This window comes from Athene cunicularia (assembly GCF_003259725.1).
Source record: "Athene cunicularia isolate RWA chromosome 11 unlocalized genomic scaffold, athCun1 chr11_part1, whole genome shotgun sequence".
Lineage (NCBI taxonomy): Eukaryota > Metazoa > Chordata > Aves > Strigiformes > Strigidae > Athene > Athene cunicularia.
Window position 1 is genome coordinate 17,165,886 of NW_020799113.1, and position 22,802 is coordinate 17,188,687.

Consider the following 22,802-nt stretch of genomic DNA (forward strand, 5'->3'; position numbering starts at 1 on the left):
TATTTAAGAAACTGTCTATTTAGGATTTTTTTTTTTGAATGGCTACCTCCTGGCAATGTGATACCTTAGAAAATGTCACTAAAGGTTAAGTTCCCCTCATAACAAACCTTTAGGATTTGTCTAAGCATTGTTGGTCAGTGTTTGAGAATCTAGTTTAGTTCTTTAATCGTGTGAGATTTCTCCTGTATGGCATGGCCCATGGTTTTAAGCATTAAAGAATATCTCCTTCCAGGTAGCTGCTGATTTATTAACACAGCAATGACATATTTGAAGCTGTTTTTTTAAACTGGTATTGAAATACCCCTGGTATTGAGGTAGCATTTCCCCGTTTTTTACCTAAGGGTCTGTTGATGCTTTTTTTGACATCCAGATGTAACAGAACTGTTCTGCACTGCTGGGACAGATGTGTGTAAATATAAACTGTTGAAGACACCATATTTGTCATGTTTGCAGCTTTGTACACTTACTATACTAGAGTATGGCAAACATGAGATGTGCAAGATTTTCCAGTTAGCTCAGAAAATTCCCAAGATAGCAAGTAATGTGATTAAGTTTAAAGTTACTTCCTTCACTTTAGCTCTAAAATTTCAGCTGTTGCTACTCATTAATTTTTTTTTTCTTTTCAATTTTTTCAATCTTTCTGCCATAGCCTTGTTGGCTTGATTTCTTTCATGAGCACTGTTTATTACCTGGTAACAGTCTAACTGGAGGACATACTACTCCCTTAGTCCATATAGGACAAGTTTTTGATACACAATTAGAGGAATATACACAATTTTGTGTAGTACAGCACAGTATCAGCATGGTCTCTCCAACAGCTTGTACTAACGTGCTATGGCACTGAGATGAAATCTTTTAATAAAAAGTACTTGATGTCAAGTACTTCTGTGTACTTGACACAGTCAGTACTCTTGACTGAAGATAAAAATTCATAGCTGTCAGTTTAGCACTTATTTATTTAATTTACACGTAGGGAACAAATGCAAATACATAGCAGTAGAAACTGGCATTTTGAATTCCAAACACACCCTTAGCAGGCTTTCCCCTTTACGGAAAAAAGCCTCTTTCTCATCTGTAATGAGCTTTTTATGCCCTCCCCCCCCCGCTGGCTAATAAAATGCAATGTTCAGTGGTGTAACAGGGATCAGAATCTGCCCCTAGCTTCCAAATGTTTGATTAGTTTGATTACTTAACCTTTGCAAATGTACTGAGCATTGGAATATATTTTGCATATTTCAGCATAATATTGAAAAATTTAATTTCTGTCAAAATTATATAATTGGGACACTTTATTAAACAACAAATATGTTCTGTTTTAATTTTACCTCTGGTAACATCAGAGTTTAACAGGGTATCACATACAACTTTTTCTTCTTGAAATAATTATCCTATTTTAAAACACTGGGAACTTACAAATTTATTTAGATATTACCTTCCTGTAAATTTCCACAGACATAGAGGAATCGTCCATGATACAACTAAGACTGTACAATGATTTTTAGAAAGCAGATTCTGAAGTAGCTCTCTGTAGAAGGGTGATTCGGTGAATGTGTTAGTAATACAGGGCTATTAATGTGTAACAGTTGAGGTGAACGTAAGCCAGGCTTATGGTGAAGGAGCCACTCTGGCTTATTTGCTTACATATATTTTCTTTGTAAATGTGAATTTAGAAGTTTCTTCTGTATTAAGCAGCAAAAATTATGTTTTATTTGCGAAGTGTTAATTTGGTTTGATGGAAGCAGAACCTTTCTGCCAAGATCCATGTTGCAGGCTAAAATGAACACTCAGTGTTGTCTTCCTGCAGGACTGCCACGTGGCTGCTCACCACGACTCACCACAATATTATACCCTTGAAACTGAAACAGTCTAAAAGTAGCTACAGTATTTGGCCACACAAAGGAATGTTTTTATGTAGAATTATAGGGCTTGTAATATTTCAGAAGTCAAGTAGTTTTCCTGTCAGCATAGTCCTTGTCCATCTGTGAAACACCAAATTAGACCGAATAATCATATTTTCCTTACTATTTTATTTCGGACCATATTTAATATACTAGTGTTTCTACTGTAGCTGGGAATTGACTAGGAAGCTGCAAGGGTATTTATTTTATCTCCTAGTGGTTGTCACAAATATTTGCCTCTATTATGATTAACTCAAAATGACTCTGCTTGGCGGTTTACATCAATGCTGCCACTCAAAAAAAAAACGGCCCCTAAAGTCAAAAAAGTTGGAGGAAATGTGAAATCTGGGAGAAAAGCTGCTTTGGATGTATTTCCATGCTTGGCACTTTCCACGGAAATTCTAATTATGTTAATGTCTTCAGCTCGTGCTTTTGAGCCTTTGTTTTTTAATTAGCAGAGTGCTTATGAAAGCCCCTTCCTCTTCCCCTCGGGGGGCGGGGGGGTGTAAAGCTGCGCTGTTCCGAGCAGGCGCAGAGCCCTGGGGCACCGTCCCCACCCCGCGGGGCGTTTGGTGCGCTCCCCCACCCCTGCACAGCGGCAGGCAGTCTTTCTTCGAGGCTCTTTCCTGTCGTTCTTTGAGAGCCACAGATCCCAGTTCTGGTTTAGTATAGATCTGGGCGCACGGGGACACACCGTACGATACGTATTTATTTATGACTAATGCAAATGACTGTGATCCTGTGCATAAATTGGTTGATGGGTCGAGGCACTGTCAGGCACTCCATTAAGGCTGCACAGGAAATTCTAAAGCCAGTTTGAGTTGACTTCTTTTTCTCAACTGACTATAATTTATGTTTGGATGTTCAGCTTTTAGACTTAAATCTTTTCTACTTTCTGGATAGAGACACTGAAAATTATTCCATCAGGTTTAGTCAATAAGGGGATTATAAGCAGCACATTCTGCTATAAGGCAAAAACCTTTACATGCAGTATTTTTTCTACAGAGTGGTTACAGTAGATGTCATTGAAAGATGTACAAAATGCACACGTTCTCTCTGTAGCAGGAGACTGCAAATTCACAAACTCATAAAAGACTTTACAAGATATACTTTTCAGCGTTGAAGAGAAAATCTGATTTTGAGTTAAGAAGTTTGGAAAATACAATTCACCTGCCTGCCCTAGATAGTGGAGGATATAAACTAATGGTTTCCCACTTTTCCATTGGAATGGCATATGTTGCATAAAAAATTGGAGAGAACACTCTTTTTAGTTCACCTGTGACATTGTGATATATTGAGACCAAGGCAGCCTGAGAGAGGAAGAAAGAAGGCTGCATAGTAAAACTTCTGCAGTAGTCAGTCACTAACAGTCACCAGCAGACTCTGCTCCAGTCTGGGGAGCTCAGGAGAATCCTCTGGCTTAGGGACAGATCCACCAGTGACTGCCTGCACTTTCCTTGTCTTCCTCTGCCTTCACCCTCCCTGAAACAGGATAACTGTATGGGAACAGCAGTAAGAACACCATCAATATCCACCTGAAAAACTGTCCAAAAGAGGACTGAGCAGACTGAGGACAGAATAATGCAAGTGGTTTGTTACATACCCTTCTAGCTGGAACAAAAACTTCAAAGTTAACAAGCCACTGTTGAGTACAAATGACTTCTGAAATGACTTACTGCAAAGCTGACTCTCCAGTTACAAAATGAATCAGATGGTTCTTGGATAGCTGAAAAACAAGAAAACCAGCCAAGCTGACAGAATTGTGCCTGTATGAAATGGAGCTCTGCTTGTTATTTAGAGGTGTCAGATGCAATCTGAGCCTAGCCTTGTGAAGGACAGTCAGCTGTGGTTTTGCTTCCTGAGCTGTGGGTACAACTTAACTATGTGGGCATTTTCTTTAGTAGTCTATGCAGTGTTGCCACATTGTCAACAGGAAAAAACATATGCTCAAACTAGTTTCTTGCCTCAATCCAAATCTTGATTCTCATTGGGAATTTCGATTTGCAGCTGTGTAACTGAACTGCAAAACCTTCAATAGACTTGAAAACCTAAACCAGAACTTGATTCTAATTTGCCCATGTGTCTACCAGCAAATACATTTAAAGATTGTCTGTAAGAGCAGGGGGTGCACGTTGTGTTTTCATCTGGTTGACGGGGGCTGCTGCTGTAAGCTGAAGAATGCAAACACTTTGCCGAGACACAGCAAAAATCCCAAACACCTATGTAGAAGAATGTCAGAAATCATCAAAATCCAACACTTGCTGTGGAATGGAGAAAACATGATCAAAACCAGTATTTATTTTACGTTTCACCCAGTTTCCCAGACTACCTTGGCACTTTTTCCTTCTGCATTCTAGTCTTACACAGACACCAAGAATTAGACTGCTGCTGCTACCAGTATTCTGTGGCTCTTCAGTGGTGGGCCTGAACCCTGCAAATGAACAGGAGCTGAGATGCAAAGGAGTGGCAATGCAGCTGGCACATAGAATCAACAGGATTGCAAAGAGCAGGAGAAAGTCAAATTTTTGTGCGTTGCCAACAAAAATCGCCAACATTGGAGTAGTGGTGATCCAGTGGAAGTCAGTGTGTGAGCAGCAAGTGGGACCCCAGTAAGCCCCAGTGTGTGTGTCTGCTGGTTTTGTGTGTGTGAGTATTCAAAAGGCAGCTAGATGGAAGGAGTGGTGAAAAAGGCCCATGCCCAGTACAAAGGCTGCACAGCCAGCGTTGGAAGCAGAGTTGTATGAGCTCTTCCATTAATCACCTTTTTATTTCTTCCTTCCCTTCCAGGTGCAAGTGGGAAGTACACCTCAGGACCAAAGAATTGTGGGATACATTTCCTGCACTCACTTGCAAGCTATTGCAGGTACTGTCCTAATGTGCTTATCTTAGTTTTTCACTATTTCCAGGCCTGTGGTGGTATTCTTGTGCAAAAGTAGTGAGTGTTGCTCCTCCAGTATTTCTGTCAAAGTACAGTGTGCATTGCAAATAGCAGTGAAATAGTGAAGGAAGGAGGGTAAACACGTCTATCCCCCAAACTTCACATTTTCAGTCTTGAGTAACTAAGTATTATAGGGCACAAACAAGAATATCCCTTGAGAACTTTTCTTGTCTTTGCTCCCTCTTAACCAAATGCTGTTATTTTAACAATTACATTACTGTCATCATTACTCAACAGCATTTAGCAACCCACACGGTGAGTATCAGCATATAAACTCAAATTTCTTTGTACATAACGAGGGGTTTTTATCAGAAGATACAAGTTGGGACAGTTTTTCCATCAGAAATCAGCAGCTGGAATAAGCCCATATTCTCTGGGTGTTGACCTGCAAATTTCATACAATCAATGGCTAGCAAGTTAATACACTCATCGAAAAACTCTCTTGGTCACGGTTAAAAGCAGTTCCACTATTACATTTACACAGCACGCTCTATGTCCTCCTTTTATAAAACAGTTTTTTCTAAGGTTGTTAAATAAAATGCAAAAACTCTCAGCAGGGTGTAGAAGGATTTTTTTTGAAATTGCACTGAATTATCTTAAAAAAGAATGAGGTGTTATTTAATAGCAGATTTCTGTGTCTGTGAGATATATGGACTCCACTGCTTTCCACAACCAGACTGAATTTCACGTAGTTCTGTCAGCCTGTGGTAGAGCCTGTTCCTCCTCGACCATCTTATGACCTTTCATTATGCCAGTAGCTCAACACTCAGCTCTCCTTTTAATATTCAGAACAAGACTAAGGTAGATGGGTGGCCTTACCTCCATTTTACAACCCAAATCCAGAAAGCAAGGGGAAGAAAAGTTAGTAACTTTGGGTTGGTTTATTCCATTTTTAGTGTTCTGATACATACATTTGGAAATCAAGACGCTTCTCCCTTTTAGCGGTTTGCCTGTACACTCATCAATTAAAACTGACAGATACTTTAAATTCTTGAAGGTATCTATGGAAAATTTTACATGTATCTCTCCTATCTTTTGCATCCAAACTATCAATTCTATACTTGGACTAGGTTAGTAATTTAATAAAAGCCACATCTACAAACCTTTACTTTGTGTAAAAGCAGAAATGATTTAGCCAGAGGGGTGGATATCCTTAGTTTTACTTGATTTAAGCTCCTGCCAGCTGTGGAGCACAACATAGCCCTCCTAAGCTGCTTGAAGACAGCATGTGTGCTGCAGACGGAGGCAAGACAGTAAGGTATTATAAATGTAGAACTTTGAACCCGTGTGCTGCAGCGTGTCTGGGTTAGCCCAGTCAGGCAGCTGGCATTCATTCTAACTTTGTCAGTGCTTCAGTTGCAGAGACTGACTGGGGACAAAACTGCCGTCCCTGAAGTACATTAGAGATGCTGGATAGTTCTAAAGAAGATTCATTAATTTTTCAGCTACATTTTAACGTCCTTCTCTGATTTTCTATTTTTAACTCTGGAATTATGGTAATGTACTGTGAGACTCCTGTTGTGGAGCTAAGATTTGTTGCTGTTCTAGTTAAGGTTATAAACCTCCATTTTTAGTCCTGTTCCTCTTTACTACTTAGTGATGTATTCTCAGTTAGTCTTTGATAACCGCATTGTGAAGTCCCTAAAACACTGAGGAGCAAGAGTGGGGAGGGAAGAAAACCAGGGAAGTAATGTTCTGTTTTCAAAGTCAGTCTAAACCTTCTTCAAGGGTAAAATGCAACCTTTCATTTTCCTACTTATGTTCTTGCTTCGTATTTTTAGGCTTATCTGGTTCAAACTACATTCACGTAAAGCAAACAATGATTTAAGACTCTAACTGTCCTTTGATATATCATATTAGTTTATGTAACGAAATGGAAAACTAAAGTTCATAAGTTTGGCAGAGCTGTGCTTTCTGATTTGTATCATCTGATTCATAACATTTCACACATTAAAAAAATTATACAAAAAACAGTTCAACGATATAAAGATGTGGTATCTATAAAAACAAGCACTGTTTAAAAGGTTAGCCATTTAAATCATCTTGTCATACATGGCTGAGTGCAATTTGGCTTCCTTTTGAGGATACATAAACTTACACTTGACACGTCTGATACTTATGTGAGTGTAAAATGAAGGGATCCAACTGCTTATAGTCACGGACAAACTACTGGTGCTTTTTTTGAGAGATGTGCTGGCTCAACACTATTCTGAACAATTACTATTTTTTCAGACCTGACATTCACCTTTTCCAATCAAAGTTTAGAATTAGCTGTAGCTTATCCTCTCAATTCTCTATTACTGAATGGTGCTATGAAGCAGCTCTTCATTTCCTCTGTGGAAATAGCTGCATTTCAGTGACAAATGAAGGGATCCTTAATGAGACTTGAATGTAATTATTTTCCATCGGGCTGTTAAGTTTACATGGTTCTTTTATGTTCTTCAATTAGTCAGTGATTAATATTCTGGACAGGTTTTGCTGCCTAGAATCCTCCCACCTCCCAAGTCCCTTTGAGTTGTGCCTTTCAGACAACCCCACCAAGCCATCAAAACAGAGTAAGCCTCAAGCTAGTCCAGCCCAGGTCCAGGTGAGATAGCGTGTTGGATGCGGTCTCATAACCTCGTTCATGTCCCCGTTCGGGTTTAGTACAAATCTACTCGGCAGCAGTGGGGGTACTGGCAACTCCCACTTCTCTAGCACCAGCTTCAGGTTCCACAAGTCTACACAGAGCTTAAGCAGAACTCATGTCAGGGCTGAGGGAGATCCATCAGCATCTCAAATTCTGGCTGCAATTAGCAGCAACTTCAGCACTAAGCATCCTCAGGCAGTGATTTCAGATGTGTCTGTAAAATAGCAAAGCTGGTGTACCCACACCGTGGCAGCCTGCCCTTGCCCTCGCTCAGTTGTGCTAACACCGCTGTTGTAGGCTGTGTTGCACTGGACTGGGGACCCAACCTAGAAGAAAAGTAACCCAGCAGAATAAAAGGGGTTTTTTTTGTTTTGTTCTTGGAAGTGGTTTGGTTTGGTTTGGTTTTCCCAGCCTATCCTGCATTATGTTACAAGCATAGGGATCTGCTTAATCTGTCACACAGCCAGGTGTGACACAGCCTGTGTCATAGCTGAACTGAAACCTTTGGTTGTGACTTGGAAACAATTTTCCATTTTGACTAGACTTTACAAGCTTTTTTTGCTCATCTTCCTCAGGTTCCCTGCCAATATATCCCATAGCAATTATCAGTGCTGAGAACTCTGGTTTTAAAAACCTCCACTGGATCTTTTCATTTCCTCTGACTAGGCCTGTTGGCTGCTCTGTTCAACCACCATAGTGCTCCTTCGAACGTCTTTCAGAGTGGGACAAAACAGTCTTCCTCGGTGGATAGTACCTACCTCCAGTTCTAACTTACGCCAGGATTTCACTTAGGCATTTCCAGTGTGAATGGAAAGGGCAAGTATGATTATCCTATAATGAACAAAGGTGAAGTATTTATTTTTGCTGGTGGAGGTTTCCCACACAACCCTTTCATCCGTCCACAAAATTTGAAGCTGAAGGGAATTTGCAAAGAATTTGGAAATGCTGACTGTAGGAACCAGTCATAACAAAATTATTTGTGTTTTTCCAGGCCAGTTACTGAGGAAAAGAGTGTAGAGCAATTAGCAGAAACCTGTATCCTCCGGTTAATCACTGGTGGCAGTCAATCAGATCAGTGATTCTATCTGAATGTTTAATTAGAGCTGAAGGCTGGAAGAAGTTGAATGTTAGTGCTGGGAGTTACTGCCTAGTTCTCTTTTGTTAATATTTACTGACGCTGTTCCATTTCTGCAGCAGTTTCTGAAATGTCTGCTCCCCTGATTGTTCTGAATTCAGGTTTGGCTTCTCCTCCACTTAGGTGTCTAATTCGTTCAGTTATCTTCATCTCCAAAACTACTGATCACTGGGTGCTGGTAAGACTGACTCTCACTGGTGATGTTTGCATATAGATACATGCAGTGCCTGCCATGTAGCTGCAGTAGGCTTGATACCATTAGTTTAATATTCATCTCAGAAAGCAGTTATATTCAAGTTGCATTAGAGGATCCCATCTTTTGTCATGGAAATGTACCTCACTTCATTGCACACGCTCCACGGAGTGTACTGAAGTGCAATTACTTCTGTGACCTCTAGTGGGGATAATCAGAGATGCCAGACAATCTCAAGTTCTACACTTTTTCTAAAAAGAAATGAGTCATCTGTTTCTAGAGTTCCAAAGCCTACTGTTTTTCTGTAGAGCCCTGAGGTTATCCTGGTGTACAGTGCTGCCACAAAGGCTCAGCATTCTTACCAAGGGAGATGTATGTCACTGTGTAGTTAATGTGTTTTTAATAATAGCAATGCATGTTACCAGACGCTTTTCACAATATCCTCCTAAATATTTTTGCCCGTTTTTTGTTCTTCTCAAGAGTTTTCAGTTTTGGTGAATTTAACCTTTGTGTGTTTCAGTTAAGTGGGTTTGCTACATTCTTCAGACTGGTCTGTGACAGGTTGCTGCCAGAGTTTTATGTCCACATAGTAACGGCTGCATTATTTTATCACTCACCCTAGTGAAGCCAGGCATGGATAATTCACAGAAAATGCAAAAAACCCTTGACAGTTCAGGGATGTAAAAGCCCACCTTAGACAGTTAAGCAATTTATATAATTTGTGGGAAGCAAGACAAGTTACTGCATTCTTGTCAACAAACACCATGCTTAAAAGTTCTATGAGGAAACAAAGGCAGGCCAGAGGAAAGTACTGGCCTAAGGAGGTAAGACTGAATAGAAAGATTTGGGTGCTGCAGGAGGACAGTCCATGAATTGGAATAAGCTTCACCAGGAATGAGAAAACTGGGACTGTTCAGCTTCAGGAGAAGGCTCAGGAAGGATCTTATCAAAGTGTGTAAATACCTGATGGAAGGTGTAAGGAAGATAGAGGGAGACTGTCCTCAGTGGTGCTTGACAGGACAAGAGGCAATGGGCACAAGTTGAACTGCAACAAATGCCATTTAAACAAGGGAAAAAGGTTTTTACTGCAAGGGTGACTAAGCACTGGAACAGGTTCCCCAGAGGTAGTGGGAGTCTCCAAGCATGGAGATACTCAAAGCCTGAGTACATGGTCCTGAGCAACCTGCTGCAGGTGACCTGCTTGAGCAGAGGGGTTGGACTATGAGATCTCCAGAGGTCCCTTTCAAGCTCATGCTCTCTGAGAATCTGTAACTTCATCTGCATATTTAGTTAAGCAGCATGTATATGTTCGTCACGCACAACTGTTCCGGTTAGTGTCACCTGCTCCAGGCTGTACTTGTTCCACATGACCTATTTCTTGTGCTTTTGTCTAGCTGTGTCTTCACCGTAGGGCTTTCTTGTGCTGCTGGAGCAAGGGGTTTTCCCAAGAACGCACTGGTCTGGATTTGTGTCAAGCTGTGTGATGAGGGTACCACCTGAACTTCAGGTACAAATACCTAGAAATGGTAGGTTAGGGAATAGATCTAGGAAGCACTTGTACCTGGTTTGATATTACAGCCCAAGTGGTAAAGATTTGTGGGGAATAACACAACTGGAAGCAAAAAAATCAGATTATTTGTTGTTGGAATTACCAGTTTGAAGAGATGAGTCAGTTTCAGAACCTACTTAAAGCTCTCACTTCACCTGCTCATGTTCTTTTTGATATCTGATTATTTAGGATTGTATCAAATCATGCCTGGTTGAACATTTCTGATTCAGTTTGTATTTAACTGTTGTTTTTACACCCCTCTGCCCCCAAGACATTCTTGAAAATCCAACCCGTCACAGGTTAATAGTGGTAGGAAGGAGAAGTCCTAAAGCCTGAGGTTTGTCTGTCTGCTAACACAGTTACAGTGTGCTGCAGAGTTCACGTTTTACAAGTCTAAACAGTGCTGGGGGCAGCTGCAGCTGAGAGGAGTGCTTAACAAGCTGTGAGGATGCCGACTTAAACATTCATCTCCAGAGTGGCCACTGAAAGCAGCTTGGAACATACATAACTGATGTTTCTAATTATGTTTCACACCCTTTTAATAGCTAGCACAAAGTAGTAAATTAGGTTAAAATAAAATTGTAGTCAGGATAAGTAATTTGGGGTTTGCTGCTTTTCCTTTTGATTGTGGCATTTGAAAACAAATCTTACATTTCGAAGAAAAGTAATTTTCTGACGACATTTCAAGTCTGAAACAAGCAAAATTGTAACTGTTAACTATAGGTACAGTGAAAACAAAAGAAAAGAAAGACAATATGGTAAACAATTATTTCTAGACTGTATCTCTTCCTGCACCTTTCCCCACATCAAGCTTTTGCGGTTATCATTTTAAGAGAGCCAGTAATTATTTTTTTCTGAGACTTCATGTCACCTAATGTGCTTAAGTGTGGTTAGTTGCTATAATTAAAGAGCTGGTTTGCATGTCAGACGGTTTCACAAACAAAAAATATTTGGTGACCAATCAATGTCAACCCTTCCACATCACTCCTATAAACCGGGGGCATATCCTCAGCAGGTGCAGTCCAGTGTAACCTCCCTGCAACTGGTGAAAAGGATCTGGCTTTTTATTTCTGAGGTACTGCCTACTTAAACCTGTATCTACGCATGCCTTTAAATCGATGAAAAATACTTCCAGTTTAGGCATTCTTACTTGAACACAAATAGAAATCTTCCTCAGATGGACTACTACAGTATGCTTAAGTTGAATTTACTATGGTTGTATATTTACTAGTAACACTTGAAAGTCACTTTTTTAAAAATTAGAAAGCAAAGAAAGATGAAGTGATTCACCCAATGAACATGCTCTCTGGTTTTGTCTTGAAGTAGGATTTTAACTCTGAACTCCTGATTATAAATGTAGTGCATCAGATCATCCTTCTGTGGCTAGAAACATCATTTTGGCTGGCTGGCTGCAGCATCGACACCTTGTCTTCTTAGTTCTTCAGACATACCTGGTATGATTAATTCCAAAAGGAGATACTTAAATCATTAAAAAGTGTGGTTCCAAATGAATTTCATAATGGGCTAAGCACTACATAATGAGTACACTACTAGGCACACCATTTTTTATCTTGCACTCTTTCTCTCGAGATGTCTAGCAATAGCTTAGCAACTAATACGTGGCTGAGCAACATGCTTAAAGGAGGTCTGACTTCTTGGTTATTTGTTTGTTTGCTACAGGAGACACTACTGTTCGGTGTGAGCAACTGGATATGCTTCAAGATTGGCTGTCTGAATTCAGAAAATCTACCTCCTCCTCCAGTACAGCCAATCCAGAGGAGCTGGTGGCTTTTGATGTAATCTGTGGAGATCTCAACTTTGATAACTGCTCCTCTGGTAAGACAAGGTTTTCATTTTCCTGGTGTCTACCTGTTCCAAAAAGGAATGGGAAAGTTCTTGATTCCTGTGGGTTATAGCTGTATACTAGTGACTGGCTTTTGCAAGGAAAGACTTAATTGCTGCAGATAATTCTAAAATAAGTACTAGTCTTCAGATGAGCCAAGGAGAGTAGCTGACACGAGCTCTGTTATTAAGCATGATGTTTTTTAAGGCACGAAGGGAAAAATTTGTGACTTGCGGTAACAATAATGAGGACAGATCTGGTGGTTTAGCTTTACCTGAATTAGGTAAATACCTGTTGGCCTAGAATTTGAGTTACTAATGAAAGATGTGGTTGTTAATGGGATTTTGTAGAGGAAAAAGTAGTAAATTCATGCAGTTAAAAATAATTTGATAGTGCGTATACACAGACGTAGGAGATTAATGCTGCAGAGAGAACTAAACAAATGCTGAATCAGAAAAAATTAACCGATGCTATGTACTTCTGAGTTTTTTATTTTAATAAATTTTTAATTTTTTTTTTTTTTCTATATTTGGATGCTGAGGGTATTAGAAAAAGGGATCCACAAAACCATAATTAATGGATGGTGGGTTCACAGAGATTGTAGCCTTTTCCAAACATAAATATTATTCTCTGTTAACAGTTAAACTGCCAACATGGAGTGCAGACACCCTTGTGCGTGTACCCTCCCTGCCTTCCAGCTCAGTACAGCCCAGGCCTCCAGCTGAGCTCCTTTACCCCACAGCAATCGGCTCTGCTGGTTTGGAGCCAGCAAATGGCTCGGGGGAGCCCAGCCGCCCCCAAGGCCTGCGTTGAAAAGGCCGTTTGAGCGCGGGGCAGGTACAGTGGGGGGGGTTCCTCAGAGGGATCTCATCTGTGCTGCGTTACCAAGGAGACACGCAGTGTACAGGTGAGCTCAAGCTGCAGCACCCTGTCAGAATCAGCAATTCAGAGCAGAGTTTGTGGATTAACAGGTGAATTTCTGAACTGCACCTAGTGTGAATTCTGTAGCCTTCGTAAGCAGCCCAGGTCACTGAGGCTGACAGCAACGACTGTAGCAAAAATAATTTAAGAAACAAAAAGCAAGAATTGTCTGATGTCAAAAATAACCATTATTGTCTAATCTCATAACTTGCATGAGACACTTGGAATATTTTAGCAAAGTTGGAGAAACACTTTCATTGGGTAGAAAAGACCATTAACCCAAAATACAGCCCTTCTGGTGTATGTTTCTAGATCATATGTACAAAAAATAAATCAGTCACAACTATATGATCCAAAGTAAACTCAGAATGGTTGAGAAAGGTGCTGGCAGGTGCTTGACTAGTAGAAAAATCTGCTGTGTAGTGGAGGTGAACAGCAGGTGGTAATGGCTAGTTAAACAAGCATGTATTAGGATAAAATACAATGGTAGCAGTGGGTAGTGAGTGTTTTAGGGAAGGAAGAAATGCCATCCAAAACAGATCTTCAGCTAGCCAAGCTGCTACACCGACAGGCTGAGGAGCCCAGTGCAGCAGGCCCCAGGAGGGGAGACAGAAGCTGGGGGACAAATGGACACATCTGCTGTGACTTGACTGTTTCAGTTGCAATATTGTTGGAGGGAGGGAGTGGCCTGGAGACAAAGATGGCCATCAGGGCAATAACCAATCGGCTGCCTGGCAAAGGGGAGGCTGCCTGGTCAGATGGCCAGTGGGAAGGGGATGGGGAGAGCACGAGGAGAGAGACGGCAGGAAGCCATGAGGCAGAATGTATGGCCTGGATTCTCTACCTCGGAGGTTCTGGCACTCTAACCAAGCACATAATAATTAATGCTATTGTGACCTTTCTTGCTGAAGAAAAAGTAAAAGCAACTATTTGATTTTCTAAATAATAGTTGTAAACACTGCAACTACTACTAAAGAAGACTGAAAAGTAGGTTATAAAAATCCATTTTATTTTTGCTCTCTGCTGCTCATTTACATATCTCACCCACCCCCCTTTAAAATTCATGCAGCCTGGAAACTGAAATTAAGATGGCTATTTCATTTTTTGGTTTTAGATTTGCTTTCTTTTCCTATGCACTAAGCAAGATTGATGAAATGTTTTAAAGTTTTCTCCTCCACTTTTACATTACTCATCTTTTTAGCGACATTTGAATTCAGCATCTTAAGATTATTTTTTTTAAAAGCAATAATCAGCTTCCTGTAATTCTGTCTATGATTTTTTGTATTCTTTCCCACTCCACAGACTGATGCAGCAAGTAATTAATGTTTCAGTGAATATCAAGCTTCTATTCTTAGATGTATTGATGGTACAGTTTTCAAAGGTCTCCAGGTCCATGAGTGACCTTATGCTTATGACAGATTTTCTGCAACTCAGTTTTACCCTCCAGCTTTACAGAACATTATGACAACATTCACAGTGAATTCACACTTAGTGGGAGCATTATTTAAAAGTTACTTACTGTCAAGTTGCTTTGGACTGACTTGTGTAACAGTCTATTATGTTTTTAAACCTTTTAGCATAAGATAAAGAGCCTTCCAGTCAGATGGGTTAAGTTTGTCTCATCAGCCGTGATTTGTCAGTGCCACAGTTGCAAATTAATCATGACAAAATTTTAATCTAGCTAGTTTCTGAGGGAAATTTTGTAGACACGTAACAAGGGAAGACTTGGAGAAGTGAACAATTGCATAGCTTTTGTCTTCTGCTTTTCCATAAACAAACCAATTGGCTGTTCAATCAGATAGCAAGAGCAATTCTGTGCACTGCATTCCTGGCAAATCTTAGGGAGGTCAGTCCTCTGATCCTCTGCACAATGCCAGGCTACCCTGGCAAATTAATTTTTCAGTCTCCCTACAATTACGAGAATGTTCTCAAGATCAAGAGCTAGTTGGGGCAGGGCAGGGGGGGGAAGCTAGGAAGATGTCATGAGACAGATCAGCTGGTACGGATGCCATAGCTGAAGGATGCCAGTTGTATTAATGACAATTAATAACAAAATGGCAGAGGTGCCAACAGCTCTGAACGCAGTACCACTGTGCTCCACATGTGTCTTCTGCTTCCTCCTTCACAGAGAGAGGTCAATAGCTTCTTCACTTGCCAAGAACATTTTACCCAAGGAGATTCCTAGAGTGATTCCTAGAGCATGTGAGCTGCATTCTAAGATACACAGCTCATGGTTCAAATTTTTATTTCTGACTTCAGAGGAGTCCATTTTCATGCGTACTTACATATTCTGTTGTCTCAGCTGTAGACAGTGACAGATGTAAGTGACAGCAGCTCCAAACACAGGTGAATATTCTGTCAATCCCAAGAGAGTCTTCAAGTGAGGCTAAGAAGTTTTAACCTTGTAAAAGGTGTAAGTGCTGCAAGAAAGAAAGTTATCAGGAGCTGTTGCCAGGTTTTTTGCCATTTAACAAAAATGGAATTGTAGCAGCTAGTATTTTCAAGTCCTGGCTGTACTTGTTTCCCAGGTATACTGCTTGCTGTGTTAAACAGCATGCACAGAACTAGAACTTCTTTATTTATTCAGTGTCTTAAACTCTGATATATACATTTCTGTAGGATATCTTACTAAATCCTAGGAGCTTGATGTGTGCTGTATGCTTTAAATGCAAGGAGCACTGTAGTAATTAGGAAGAAATTAATTTACAGTTGATAGATAGGTCATGCTGATTATGTTTAGAATGGCTTTAATGCTGTAGATAATACCCCAAGCAAATTATCAATTGTCTGCCCTTTCTCTATCTATTATAGCTTGGAAAACATTGTCAGGGACTTCTTCTGAAGCAAGTAAAGTACAAGCTTTTATCTTCAAACTTGCTGAGATGTGTAGACACACCCACAAACAGCCATTTACATTGCCATTGTGAAGTCAGTCCAATTCTCCATTGTATGATCTATCTCAACAAAAGTTTTGTACCAGTGTAAGCAATGCTATGTCAATGGCAGGGTAAGGAAATATCTTGGAAAACTTTCCCTTCAGTCAACAGCTAGAAACTACCAGAAAATGTCTATCATAGAAAGGATTTGTAGGAAAGCACTATTATTAGCAGGCATTTGTTGGAATTTCTGATCAAGACCAGATCCTGCTGTGCAGTAGAGCTACTACTGAATGGGTTCAAATCAATCCTGTATGTGTATACTGAGTAGGGAGCAGGATTTGCCTTTGCTGTTGTGGAAGAACCAGTTGTGCACAGGTTCACAAAACGTAGCTGATGTGCCTTTTCCTGGGCTTGTTCTTTCCCTGCAGAGGACAAGCTGGAGCAACAGCACTCTCTGTTTACACACTACAAAGACCCATGTCGAATTGGTCCTGGGGAGGATAAACCGTGGGCAATCGGTAAGACCTTCTCTAGCTCTCGGTGTGTGAACGTTTGCTTGTCTGTCACTCGCAGGACATCTATAAGCAGCAGCAGGTAGTTCAGCTAACGGGCAGTAAGAATTTGGTGGAGACCAAATGTTTACAAGGGAGATTTCTGTAAGGTGTATTTTATAAACCTTAACAGTGTCTTGCTGAATTATAATTAAGAACCAAACAAAGATCTCAAACTTCAGTCTACATTCTAGAACTTATGCATCAAGTTACTTGAATGCCTTCCCACACCTATTCTACTTTTACATAATCTCTAGATTACTTCGGGGTTGGGGGGTGGGGTGGAAGCCAAATTATTGTTTCTGTACTTTCTGCATGCAGTGGAAGCCTGCAGCTTTTGATCAGAATGTTCCATTCAGTGTTCTATAAATACTGTGAGGATGTAACAAAGCAATTCAACAACACTACAGACTTGTAGGGTTCATCTTATAAAAGGTTTTATGGAACTCCCGAGATATTCATATCTGCTAAAGTTTTAGATCGGACTTAAGACCTTCCCTAGAGAGCAATTATAACTGTGAAGATGCTAAAGGTAAGAATGTGGAACTGTTTCAATAATGTGGCTTTACTCTGTTGTAGTAGAAAAACAAACGAATCAGAGCCACTGGGACTGAGAAACTGGAAGGTAGAGGCAGCATTTTGAAAGGTGTCAGGCAGTGGGGAGGCTGGGGTAGTGGAGAAGGGAACACCGAGCGCTCTGAGGCAGAGCGATCCCTCTCCCCACAGCGGTGCCCCCGGGAGCCTCCCGCGTGGAGACAAGTCGCAGGAGGTATGCTGAGACAGTCACATCTGCCCTTCTGTTCACAGGGACCTTGCTGGATCCTGAAGGATTATATGATGAAGAAGTGTGCACTCCAGACAACCTACAAAAGTATGCAATTCCTGATCCTTCTACATGCTTTAGACAACTCTTTAAAAAGCCAGTTTGTTGCCTACTATTTGAAATTTCACAAATTGGGTGGTGTTTTATGGACTGTAAAAAAAGAAAAAATCTTTTAATGGGGTACTCAGGGAAGAGGAAAAAAAAAAAAGGAAAAGTGGCTGCTTCTCTAAGTCTAATGGAATTGGCTTCAGTGGGTGAAAAGATGTGAGCAACTGCTGTCAGTGGTTTTATGTCTCTAGAGTTGGTCCTACCGGGACAGGCTCATAGGACAAGAAACTTCGAGCACTGCAGGAAAGGGTATCCAGACAGACAGCTTGTCTGACGGGCCTTCTGCAGGCAGCCAGGTCCCTGGCCACAGCCCTATCAGGGACAGCAACAAAAGGAAATGTAGTTTTCTTCAAATAAAAAGCCCATAAAGTTTAAAACACCACTCCCAACCCAAGAACTAATTACCCAGTCTAGAAAGCTGGCAGAATTCAATACAGCTAAAAAAACAAGCTCAGAAGTACAGAGAGGAATTAAATAGCACATCAGGCATTACTAGGAATATGGCTTCGTATCTGTCAGTGATACAAGCACAGCATTACTTTTAAGGAGTGTTTAATATCAAGAAACAGGTATCTCTGGTTTGAGCTAGTGGACTTAGGAGAAATACAAGAACCCCTTAATTTGCAGAAGTCTTAAGATAAATTTCTTGATTACCTATACCGTTAAATAATAATGCCAGTAGAGAGAAATTAATGAGCTTTGTATGTTGTAGAGCAGCACTTAATGAATGTGAGAATCCTTTTTGCACCTTCTCTAACTTGAAGGTTAGTTTCATGGACTAAATATGTTATTACCATGACTAACTATAAAAGATGTTCTAGCTGTTCAATACCAAAATATACTAAAGAGGTAAAGTTATTTGAATGAGTGAACCTGTGAAGATGCTTCAGTTAACACCCATAATGGCAATGGGACTTTATACAGGCACAGGTTATGTTGGCATTTTTACAAAGTACAGTACACTGCATGGTATAGTTGGACACTTAGTTGAACATATTACTTGAGGCTGCCTTGAAGTCTTCTCTGTATCAGTTTTGAACAAAGAAATTGAATTTTAGCTATAAAGTCAGGGTTTAATTTATATTAAAAATAAGAATTTGTTACATCGTCATGCGTTGTGCATTCAAGAACCTGCAAAATTTCCAGGCATTTCTATCCACATATCGAAAATATGAATTTGGTACATGTGAAACGGATTTTTGGAAAGCAAGAGTAAGGTAATTTGGCCTTACAATCAAGCTTGCAAATGCAAATCTATATGTGGGTGCAACATTCTATTTTATGGTTCCAAAAGCAGGCTTGGAGCTCTTTTAAAAAAAAAAATTAAACACCCCCTACCCCCCCCAAAAAAACCCCTTGTGTTTTCAAGTGGTCTTTCAAGACAATCTGTCACCAAATTACTTTTGGGGTATTTTGTTTTATTCTCTGAAGAGTTACAGTTAAATTCCACTGACAAATACATGACTGATAGATAAAGACCCATCAAATAATCAGTACAGATTTGAGTATTACTTCTGCTATCTATGTGTATGTGCAGCACCTCAATATGAGATAAATGGAAAATATTCTTAAGTGGTGGTAACAGAATATACATAAGACTTTTTGCCTACTAAATGTGGCTTTCAGTTTTCTGCAATATGTTATGAGGGATTACAAATATCTATGTGTATATATATAACATATAAGTAGTAAGATGAAAAAAACCTCTGTTAGACCAGAATTTCCATTCGCTTTATTGCAGATCTGCAGGGAAACATGGATCTGCATGTGTAAATCATGTAGACATGCTTACACATTAGAGAAATGGTCACTTCCATGAGAGGCCAAGAGGGCCTGTCCTCCCATCTCTGCAAGGGACTGGTAAACATAAAAATTGCCAGTAAGTTCAATAAAATGTAAAGCCATTAATGGACTCTGGGCCTTAAAGACAGTTAAATGTTAAATAGCACAGAAGCTGTGGAGCACTGTCTAGCTAACAAGTGTTAATGATATACACAGCAAAACAGAGTACAGCCTATAACTGATCCGTTCTCAGATTTTTCAATAATAAACCTTGATCAAGCTTTGCAGACAATTAAATTGGCAATGTAAGCTATCCAGAGATTTATTTCTTCATCAGCACTCCTCTAGTTTCTAAATAAAAGTAGTTCACATTACTAAATTAATTAGGCCATAAAACCAGCAGAACAACTAGTTCTTAAATATCTCTTACATGTTAAGTATAGTATATGTAAAACATCAGACTAGAAGAACATACTTGGTACAAATAATGAGCAAGGCATTTATAATTATAGAACAATTAATAAGCTGGATATAACAGTCTGGACCCTGCCACAGTGCTGGAAGCCACACAAGCTTCTGCTCAGAAAGGCTTCATGAAACACACACAGATAATCTCATCTCACAAAGGTGATTGTCACCTTCAAGCAAAGCACTGGAATAAGCCCATTTTTGTCTTTAAACCCTGAATAGACCCTGACACAGGAGAACACATTACAACACAGCTAAGAAACAAGATTTAAATGCAAATTTTACCAGTCTCCACTGCTGGACACTGGGTCACAGTTCTTGGTGACAGGCTCCAACACCAGTAAGAAAAGTTGTCTTGAACTCGGGTGCTTCTCACCTGAATGAGAGTTGGTCCCTCAAGCTTTATGATGAGGGAGGAAGTTTTGCGGCTCCCTTACATACACTGCTTTTTGTGCTCCTCTGCTCGCTGCAGCTCTGGTCAGCACTACAAACCAACCATCGGCCAGAGAGCTGCGTCACAGAACTTCCATACTTAAACCATGGAGTTATTTGGAAAAAATAAGCGTTCCAGTTACTTTTTATCCTCCATTTCTTTGTGTCTTATGAATTAAGACAATTACTCTGACAAAGTTTAGGTTTAGTTGTGCAACACAGTCACAGGTAGTTCTGTGAAATTGTTAGCATTTAACTGTTAGTACAGCGTAGCCAGATGTCCAGTACTTGTGTCTACTTCCCCTAGAGACAAACAGCAAACCGTGGCGTACAGTGGTACAAGTCTTAGTCAGAAGCAGACACATGCACATTTACAATTCACTTTCCTCACGTACTTGAAATGAACATTTCCCTTCCATAAGCAGTTGTGCAGGTTAAGTGAATACCCAGCATTCACAGTCTTTTAGAAGGACATAATTGCAGCTAAAACAAATTGATCTTTTAAATTAATGCAAATGAGATTTTTTTGCAGTAGTACTGCAGCGCTAATCAGCAGTTTCTTCTACTTTGTTACTTAATTAGCTTTGCCAATTATAAATACAGTTTTTGAAAGAGGTCAGTCCCATCAAAGAGTTTGCTTTCTTGAACCTAGAAAAAGAATTTCAGGAAGTGAATCATTTGCAGTAGCTCTTTGTAGAATCAGCTTGCAAATGGGGTGCAGTCAGCTAATTTAACATGAGTTACTAGACGATAGTCTAAAACCTATAATAAATAAAAGGAAGCTTACTTTCATAAACTGGTTGAAAGAAACTCTTAAGAACTTTTAGTACCTCACCAAGTCCAAACGGGGGGGTGATTAAATAACTGTATGACCAAAATTTCATCACTGTTATCTTTTGAAGGCGCATAAAGTATGTCTTGTATGCATCAACTGACCCAAACTTACAGATAACAGCACTACTGAGACGTAACCAACTGTAGCAAGTCCTGTGTCCCCTCTGACACCATTCAGATCCTGCCAGAGAGACAAAATTTGACAAAAAAACCCCATTTGAACCTCAGACATCAAAACACATCACGAGAATCTGGTGTTTGTCTTTTGTTTTTCCTTCATTCTGTACTCTCACGCGCATGCATTAAAAAATTCCTAAACCCAACCCCATAAAACCCATCCAAAGTCAAGTCTTAAAAACTGGGTGATCAAAAATATCTTATTTTTTTCCAAGGTGAAATTAAAGGCTTTGTACCTGCTAGGACCCAAGTTCATGGCTCAGTGTTTCTCCTGCGACAGTTGATGATGTAGCTTAATGGTGTAATCAACTCTTACAAGGGAAACCACAGAACCTTGAGCTCAGGTTTTGGCAGGTAAGTAAAGCAAAATGATTTTCAAGGAGGTGGTTTTGAAGGTAGTTTGTTTGTGTTCTGAGCCAGTCAGCAAAAACACAACCTAATCCATCCCTCTCTGTGTGCACTGACCACGCACAACAGCTGCGCTGGTACTTGTTACTGTCTGCATAAAACCCTACATGTGTCGTTACTGAGTGCAACTCCAACTTTTGCATACACAGTTCTGTCTGTTCCCTTTAGCACTCCTTTGGTAGATCTTTTAAATAGAATACAAGAAAGTAAACCAAGTTTCCTTTTAAATTCAATAGAAAAGCAAACAATATAGAACAGCACAGCAACACACATTTACTGTAAAAATAGACCTGTCAGGGACCTTTGTGGGGTGCCTGGTCCAAAGTCCCTTTAAAAGCAGGGCTAACTTAAAAGTTAGATCAAGTTGCTTGGGGCCTTAAGAGTCTTCTGCATAAAACCTACTGTTAAGGTTTAAGTACCCAAACTAAAAATTTTAATGGGACAGCTGCAGTTTATTTGCCCAAACACAAGACTGGTACCTAGAAAACTGATTCTTAATTGTGACTGCTTCTGTATGTGTCTTGGGCTAGGTAATCACCATGCACGATGGGGCAGTATGAACACACCTGCTGAATTAAGTCCTTCTCTGTAGAGGAGTTCAAAGAGTGTCACATAGAGGGATCAAATAAATTAGGCTGTCATTACTAGCTGAGAGAGATGTGACACTAGCGAAGTAAGAGCTGGGATCCAAGACACAGTAATCTGATGCTGAGGCTTGCTCAGCACCAATCACCACCTGCCCAAATGTGTGCTCCTGAAAAGCATTCCTCATCTATACCCTGTCTGTAAAGCTGGTTGTCTTCACTTCAGGAGTTGCTGTGGTCAGAAGGGAGAGGTTTGTATCAAAGTATGTAAGTTTCTTCTAAAGCAATCAGTGAAACAGTTTCCTCCTCTGCCAGAATCAGCGGCACTGGCCATCAGCGGGGCTGTGGGCTGCAGTGTGCTACCGCCTGCGCCTCCTCGGAGGTGCTTTGCTCTCCTGCCTCCAACAGCAGGTCCAAGCAGAACAACACCAGTGACACCAAACCCCATGGGAGGCTTTAAGAGCACTGTCTGCAGTTTGTACAGCCTCATCTTGGAAATCACACTTGGAAGAAAATGTGCTTTACAAGTTTAACAGTCCTTCTGGACAGGCACTACCCTCACCGGGGATTTGGAGAGAATCTAGTGTAATACACAAAGGGACAGAATGAGCAAACATTTACAGCACTTATTCTGTTTTTTAATGAAATAG

General features: G+C 40.3%; 1 protein-coding gene and 1 long non-coding RNA gene across 2 annotated transcripts in view; one reads left to right on the forward strand and one right to left on the reverse strand.

Moving 5' to 3' along the window:
* The window catches only part of SMPD3 (sphingomyelin phosphodiesterase 3), a 121,142-nt gene that overhangs the window by 92,013 nt on the left and 6,327 nt on the right, over window positions 1-22,802 (forward strand). The window contains exons 3-6 of the mRNA XM_026856838.1: window positions 4,686-4,761; window positions 12,023-12,178; window positions 16,414-16,503; window positions 17,344-17,407. Coding sequence (XP_026712639.1) covers window positions 4,686-4,761; window positions 12,023-12,178; window positions 16,414-16,503; window positions 17,344-17,407 — 386 coding nt within the window. The remainder of the gene's footprint in view (window positions 1-4,685; window positions 4,762-12,022; window positions 12,179-16,413; window positions 16,504-17,343; window positions 17,408-22,802) is intronic.
* LOC113484452 lies at window positions 846-22,792 on the reverse strand. The gene is made up of 3 exons (XR_003399227.1): window positions 17,671-22,792; window positions 15,392-15,526; window positions 846-3,394 (listed from the first exon to the last, which is right to left on the reverse strand). It is a non-coding gene; the product is annotated as an uncharacterized LOC113484452 (long non-coding RNA).